General features: G+C 38.9%; 1 protein-coding gene across 1 annotated transcript; it reads left to right on the top strand.

The window, feature by feature from the left end:
• The first annotated feature begins 940 nt into the window (after nucleotides 1-940).
• On the top strand, nucleotides 941-3,009 carry LOC143879415 (uncharacterized). Its single transcript, XM_077381791.1, has 3 exons — nucleotides 941-1,189; nucleotides 1,282-1,348; nucleotides 1,532-3,009. Exons 1-3 carry the CDS (start codon nucleotides 1,118-1,120, stop codon nucleotides 2,401-2,403), a joined length of 1,011 nt encoding a protein of 336 aa, XP_077237906.1. The 5' UTR covers nucleotides 941-1,117; the 3' UTR covers nucleotides 2,404-3,009.
• Nucleotides 3,010-8,068: the final 5,059 nt, after the last annotated feature.

Below are 8,068 nucleotides of genomic sequence, written 5' to 3'. Positions count from 1 at the left end.
ATAATGTTGGATTTAGTTTGATCGAGTCCTCTCACGTGGGACACCCTTCTGCATTCTACGTGGCAATCAGGTCACTTCATTCCCTAAATGTGAATTACATCAGCCCCTTTGCAGTCATTAATACACTGTGAGCCGGGTGTCCCAAGTAATGAAAATGGGCGCATTTATCATTTCCCTATTTTTATTTTTTTTACACGTACTTTATGAGATTGTATTACCTCCGTTGCAACTAAGTTTTTTTTTTTTTTTTTTGAACAGTCAGCCTTTTCGTGAAGTGCTGAGATAAATCTCTCCAAAAAGCATGTCTTCCAATCTCAACCCTTCACCATTTAGGAAAGGGCTGAATATTGGGCGACACACTTAGGCCTTGTTTGTTTAATTTTGAGTGCAATAATTGTTTTTGAGTTCACAATCAGCTGTCATAATCTTAAATGAACATGGCCTTACTGGCTGCACATGGGCCCTGTTTCTTTTAGATTATGACATTCAATTGTGAGTCCCAAAAGACTTAAAATCGGTTGGGACTCACAATCGGTTGTCACAATCTAAAATGATTAGGGCCAAAACAATCTCATCTTCGAGCATCCAATAATATCATAGGGGCAATTCGTTACAATAGCAATGGTTTTTATAATTACAGACTACTAAATTATCCTCTTGGTGGAAATATCATTTATAAATCCCTTTTAAAAAGGAAAATGATAACACACAACCATGTTTTAATAATTAATAATTGCACGGTCTTAGCTTGTCTTTTCTTTTTGCTCGTAAGAGCTTCTAGGAAATGTAACAAAACATAGTTGTGGTGATTTCGTTTCCCCTTAAAAAGGTAATATAAGGGGGTTACTTCCGTGAATTTTTAAAAGAAAAGGGGCATTTTAGTAACCCGAGCTATATATTTAGGAGAGGGAGGGTCTAGTTTCGAGTAAGAGACATAACAAGTGTGGGAAGAACTTGGGCGAATCGTAGGGCTTCTTTTATCCGCTTATCTCTCTCTCTCTCTCTGTTTCTCCCTCATCGTTTGCCCTTTGAATTTTCTTTCTTCTCTAGGGTTTATCTTTCAGCTTTCTAGGGTTTTTGTTCGGCAATCTTTTTAACGTGTGAAAGGGAAGGAGAAATGGGTTCCGATTCGATGACAAACCCCTCCTCTGTTTCTGCATTCGCCAGAGATATTGGAAAAAAGAAGAGGGTAAAATCAATTACGGAAAGAAAAATTTCTTATCATTTCATTTGATTTCTTTTTTCTTTATTTTCTGTGTATAATTTTCCGTTTGTTTACAGACCAACAGGTCGGCGAAATTGAAACAGTGGAAGCTTGATGCGAGGCGTGAGCAATGGCTTTCTCAGGGTATGTATGCGTATTTTAATTTTAGGGTTTGGATTAGGATTACCTATCTACATTTCAGTTTTCTTGTTTTCTTTTCTGTTTTTAAGATTTGGATATAGAAAGATGAAAATTGCAGAATTATGTTTAGGGTTTTGTTTTGTTTTGATTCCCTTTTTTTTTATGTGGGTGACTGGGGATTTGCAGTCAAGAACAAGAGTGGGGTGGAATCGGAATCGGAATCGAATGTGGGTTCTTTTCCTCCTCCAACTATGCCTATGACAAATGGCCAAAACCAGTCTTTAGGCAATTTAGAGACGAGATCAAGAGCCGATGAGCATGAGGGCTTGGGCCTGCATTACAGTGATACGGAGTCCCCAATGACTAGCCCTACCAGTAGCATTTCGGGTAACGTCTCGAGGAAGGAGCACCCTAGCACTAGCAGTAACAGCAGCATTGGGTGCTTCTCTGGAAACGTTAGCGAGGAGGAGGAAGAAGAAGAGAATGGGAGCTTGGACGATTGGGAGGCCGTTGCTGATGCCCTAACTGCAGAGAATTCAGAATCTCCAAAGACAACTAAGAACAACACTGTTGAATCCACTGATCCATCGAAATCTCCGAACAACACTTGTAGCATTGGTGTTTTGAAATCAGAGAGGAAGGGAAATATTCCTAGGGCTATTACTACTACTAGTACGATGAATTGTCGTGCTTGGAGGCCTGATGACACATTCCGTCCGCAGAGCTTGCCTAATCTTTCGAAGCAGCTTAGCTTTCCGATGAATGGTAACCGTCACTGTGGCGGTGGGCCTGCGAATTGGCGTTATCGTGGCATGATTTCTCAGCCCTCATCATGCCCCATCTGTTATGAAGATCTAGATTCCACAGACTCGAGCTTTTTGCCCTGTTTGTGTGGTTTTCGCCTTTGTCTGTTTTGTCACAAGAGGATTCTTGAGGCGGATGGGCGTTGTCCGGGCTGCAGGAAACAGTATTGTACCACCGAAGGGGAAGTGGGCATGAATGGACGTGGGCCGCCCTTTTGGCTGGCTCGTTCGTTTAGCATGAATCTCAGATCTTAGAGAGGGAGAGGCATCACTTCTTGACTATGTATGTTGGGTCCTTTGTTTTGTGTCTCGTGTGTTCCAGTTACCATGAAACTTTCTGATTTTGGTAAAGAAAGATGTGAATATAGGTTTAGGGCATGAAAGATTAAAGAACATTTACTGGGATCTTTTATGAGTTTGGTTCTCACCTGTATGGTGCATATGCGGATGTAGAGGATGCTTGTGGGTAAGTGAATAGAGAAGTGGGTATATATAATAAATACATCAAAACCTAAACTTTATCCAGTGTTCTGACTGATTTGTTATTTCTAAATCCTGTCTTTTTTATTTCCAACAAATAGTCTGCAAAATAACAGGTGGTATCTGAAATTACAATAATGATGCACATGTAACCCTCCACGGAGCTGCACTGAGACATATGTAAAATCAACTGAGATACACAAGTTGCTCTTCTGTCACTTATTCTCACAAGGAGAGTATCATACGATCATCGCTTTATGTGATCCTATAGTAGAAATTAATGGTGGTTGTCTGTATCAGTTCTTGTATATAATTTGTATTGTTTATAAAATTGTCAAGGAGGTACCTATCAAGCAATGTTATTGTATATTTGTTCTAACCTTCAATGCCTACCTGTCTGTTTGCAAGTTGGGACTAAGGAAGATTTCTAGTCTTATGGTACAGCACCTTCCTGTACCATTCTTTGTGATTGCTTACTCTTAAGTCCATGATGCAGGTTATTCTTGAGGAGTGGCGACATTAATGATGCCTGTTTGTTGCCCATGTTCCTCTAGAAATAGTCACTTTTTGCCTCGTTTGTGTGCCAACTATTAAACATTGTCTTAGGATATGTTTGCAATGTTAATATTTCTCGTCATTTTGATAGGAAAGGAGATCGTGCATGTTGGATCCTTGGAGGCAAGGTTTGACAATTAATGGATATCTAGTATGCTTATCATTAAAAAAATGGAAATCTTGTATGCACTTCTGAAATTAACTGTAGTTGTCCAGACCGTATGATACCCACATTGACCTCTTGTATATTCTCATTATTGTCTGTAACATGTTCCTTATGCTTGCTAAAGTTTTCAATTGACATGTCAGAGTTGCAATTGTAATTCGCTACCAAAATTGATAGTCTATGTGTGTGTTACTTGATATGCAATATATATTTTGGCTGAGGTGCTTTGGATTGAATTTCCTAAAAGAAAAATAGTTGATGATGTATAATTCCCAAGTCCTTTGGAATGAGGTCTTGCAAACCCAGTTCTTAACTCACCCTTCATTCTCATTCAAGTATCAAATCCCATGTGATGTTCTAGAGACAAATTAAAAGGAATGCACCGTTATTAGGTTATACATGGTGGTGGTCTTCTTGTCCTAACTACTATAGCTCAGCTAGTATCAAAAGATATCCTTATCGTCTCAGCCTTGGTCCATATGATAATTCTTAACTTGGTTCATTTTTCAATGAAGCAAGAACACAAACTCTTTCCCTCCACTTACTTTGGCTTTTGTTTAGTCTAGGGTCTGTGTTCCTTTACATTTCAAAAGTAGATTTCATCCATGCAATGGACTTTTTGAGTCTTTGAATAAAACTTTGTGCCTGTGCTATACCCAATACTGAGGCTTTTGTTTAGTCTCTGTGTTCCTTAACATTTCAAAGTAGAATTCATACTTGCATTTGACTTTTTCATTCTTTGAATAAAACTTGTGCCTATGATATACCCAATGCCATCCTTTTTAATTGAGACTGAAGTGGTGAACTGGTGATTGCATTATTTTGTTAGCTGTTCAGTTATTAGTGTATGACTTCCAACTGAACATTATCAAACCATGCCTATTTTCTTTTTCTGGGGTGTATGGCATGCGGAAATTGCCCTTGCTATATGGACTCCTCTGGTTTTTCTTGGATGTCAAGAAACAAACCCAGTACACTTTGTATTTTGAACGCGAATGGCTAAGAAGCCTTATAACTGCTAAAAGTTTCAGTGCGAGTTTCTTATTCTCATAAGGAGAGGATCATGAGTTCTTGTAGCATGGTGGACCTGGAAAATCAACTGAGAAAGAATGCTCGAATGGCAATAATATTGTCCGGTGTTTTCGAGAGATTGGAATTGTACTTTTGGATTTTTGAATGCAGGGGAATTGGGTTGATGGATTTCAAATGTGGAAAATTAGGGATTGGGTTTTTGAGAGAGGAATTAGCATTCTGGGTTTTTGAGTGTGAGAAATTGGATTTGAGGTTTTTGGATTGTGGGAATTTGGGTTTCGTGATTTCGAATAGGCAAGAATTGAGAACTAAGGTTTTGATGGAGAATGAAGATGTGATTGGGGATTTGAGTATTCAAACGGGGGAAATAAGGGTTCTGCACTGTAATTTTTTGGGAGTCTAATTATGGTTTTCAAATTGAGGTATTCATGGGTTTCAGTTTTTGAGAATATCATGTAGAAAGATTTGGGCTTTGAATGAGAAAGCAAGAAGATTAGGGTTTCAATAGCTTAGGATAGTGAATTTGGGTTGTATAGGGTCTCAAAAACTCTGACAGAGAAGAAGATAAGATCCTTTGCTATGTATAAGGTTTCAACGACTATGATAACGGATGATGCAAATCAGTGGTTCACGGATTACGTTTCTGTGAAGAGAAAGAGAGTAGAAGGAAAGAAAGGGAATAAGAAAGGAATCAAGATCAAGAAAGTGATCCAGATCAAGAAAACAGATTAAGATCAAGAGAGGGGTAATATAGGGGTAGAAAGGGGAGCAATTTATAAACCCAATCGAGAAGGATGACGGAGGAAAGGGAGAAACAGAGCAGAAAAGAGAAACGAAAAGAAAGATGAAAGAAGAAAGAGGGGAGTGGGAAAAAGGATGTAAGAAGGGAGAAAGATGAGGAGAGGGGGTGGCTTACAATCCCAGTCGAGAGGGATAGGGGAGGGAAGAGAAAATTGACCTTATATGATGCATCACACTTCAGAAAAGCTATCACACCCGATCAATATAAGAAAGCATCAAATTTCATTCATATTCAAAAATTTTAAGGGCTAAGAGGCCTTTCATATTTATTGAATATGCAAGCCATATGAAAATTGTAAAACAGACTCTTAATCCTCGCTACAAAACATCTCATAGTGTAATTATGACTCCTATTATACTTAAACTACTAACTTATTGAAATAAAACTATTACATGGATTCTCCCTACTACAAGTAAACTAGGACTCTTTAGATCCTTTGGGACTTTAACACATCATTGAAATGAACCCACTGAAGTCCCACAAATAGAGGTTGTAATGGGTCCTTCTGGTCAAGGCTTTAAACTTCGGTTTTGGTCATCAACGAAGGGAACATTTCGGTTTTAGTACAAAATTTCAGCCGAAATCTTGTAAAATCACGAAAACATTTCGGTACGTAATCACAACCAAGGTCTAGGTAAGATTCTTCACCATTGGTTTTTCTTTTTATTTAGTGTCGTATTTTTAGAAATATCTTAAAGGAATCTCGTGTTCTTCTCTCTTTTTTTCAGGGAACTTGATTTTTGTTAGGGTTCCTGTTGAAATGTCTACATGTTGATAGAAACCTTGCTACATGGAAAAGGCATACGATTTAGGTAATTGGAATTGCCTTGATATTTAATGGTGTGAATCGGATTTGGGATTAGATGACGATCTTGATTAAAAGATGCATATCTTCAGCTTGGTTCTCCATATTGGTTAATGAATCTCCGAAAGGTTTTTTTTTAAATCTTCCCGGGGGTTGAGACAGGGAGTTCCACGGTCTCCTTTTCTTTTCACTATCATGGCCGAATCCCTTAGTAGGATGCTTGCCAAGGGCAGGATCTGTGGTCTCATTGTGTCGATGATACCCTGATCTTTTGTAAAGCGGATGAGGATAAGGTGCTGAAATTGAAACTGATCCTTCGCTGTTATGAAGTAGTTTCTAGACAGAACAAACTTAAGAAAAAGTAAGTTAATGGGCATCTATTTATCTAATGACAAAAGAGATAGATATGTGGAGTTGCTTGGGTGTTCAGTGGGTGTGTTTCCCACCAAATACTTAAGACTCCTCTGTGAGGGCAGTAAGAAGAGAATTTTGGACCAGATTGTAGAAAAAATGTCTCTTCGTGGAAAAGGAATCTCGTCTCGCTTGGGAAAAGAATTAACTCTTATAAAGGCAGTTTTAGTCATTCTTCTGATTTGTTACTTATGCTTGTTTAGATATCCTACTAATGTTATTAAACATATAGAGTAGCTTCAAGGAAATTTTCATTGGAGAGACTCAATTGAGAAGAAAAAAAATTCATCTTTTTAATTGGGACGACGTATGCTGGTTGGAGGTTTAGGATTACGAAACCTCAAATTCATGAATAAAGTGCTCCTGTGTAGATTTGGAGAGAGAGAGAGAGAGAGAGAGAGAGAGAGAGAGAGAGAGAGAGAGAGAGAGAGAGGGATTGGCCTAGGAACGTGGATGTCGTTTGATAATTGTAGGAATAGTGATCTTGTGGTGTTGAGGCATATTCAAACAAAAGTCCATTTTTCAAAAGGAATCAGATACAGAGCGTATAAAGGTGACAGGATTCGGTTTTGGAAAGATATTTGGTGCAAGGAGATGCCTCTATTGGAAAAGTTCCTACCTTAGTTTTGACCTTGTCAACTTGGACTCCCCTGAGTCGACTCCCTTTCATGTTGGCCGTGTTCTTGTTCAAGTCCTCATTTTCCCCTACAAAGTCAATCAAAACCCCTTTGACTTTCTTGAGTTATGACTGCGTCAACCAAGTACTCAGCCGCATCAACCGAGTACTCATCCGTGCCGAGTCGACTAGGATTTGTTTTGGCTGCATTTTTACCTGCATTTGCATTTTGAAACACTAGTTTCAGGTTCTCTATGTTGTAGCCTCTGACAAAGAAGCCACCATCCAACCATCTTTTGTTCAAATTGGTGGCAAGATATCTTGGAAGGTCAAGTTTTGCTGACACTTCTTTGACAGGGAAATAGATAGGGTTGCACCGCTTATGAACATCTTGGATTCTATTTTCAACAGGAAGGAAAATATAGGATTTGGGCCTGGAAATCTAGAGGGATGTTTATGATCCAATCGCTCTACCATCATCTCATGCCAGTCATTCCTCTTTGAAGGTCGGTCCCGGGCGAGCTGGTTTACTCTTTGCAGGAAGGAGGAATCTTTGGATCATTTATTATTATATTGTCCATTCTCTTATAGCCTTCTGGCTGGATGCTATTAAACCTTTTGGCGTGGGCATTTCAAAAGATTATCAAGAAGGTCTTCATTGGGTAGGCGGATTGTTTGGCTGTGCTGGTCAGTCCATGTGGAAGTTAACCCCTTGTGTATTGATTTGGTATATTTGGAAAGAGAAATAACAAGATTTTTTAAGAAAAGGAAAAGAGGTGGGATCAAGTTGCTCTTGAGATCAAGTTAGACATGAAAGAATAGGCAAGAGAAAAGGTTGGCCTTAGCTATAGTGTCGGTGATATTTTCAAAAACTGGCATGCGGTTCTATGGGAAAAGAGAAGAAAAGAGAAAATCACTCCAAAATGGAATCCACCTCCAGTGAGTTGGGTCAAGTTGAGTTTTGATTGAAGCTCTCTTGGTAACCTGGGTCGAGCCGGTATTGGAGGTTTGATTCGCGAATCTAAGGACGTAGTCTTAATGTTTTTCTCGAGT

The sequence above is a fragment of the Tasmannia lanceolata genome, unplaced genomic scaffold (assembly GCF_043159265.1).
Source record: "Tasmannia lanceolata isolate RefF3 unplaced genomic scaffold, GAP_Taslan_0.1 ptg000006l, whole genome shotgun sequence".
In the NCBI taxonomy this organism is placed as follows: Eukaryota; Viridiplantae; Streptophyta; class Magnoliopsida; order Canellales; family Winteraceae; genus Tasmannia; species Tasmannia lanceolata.
Note: the sequence above shows the minus strand (reverse complement) of the source record. Positions and strands in the feature narration are given on the sequence as shown.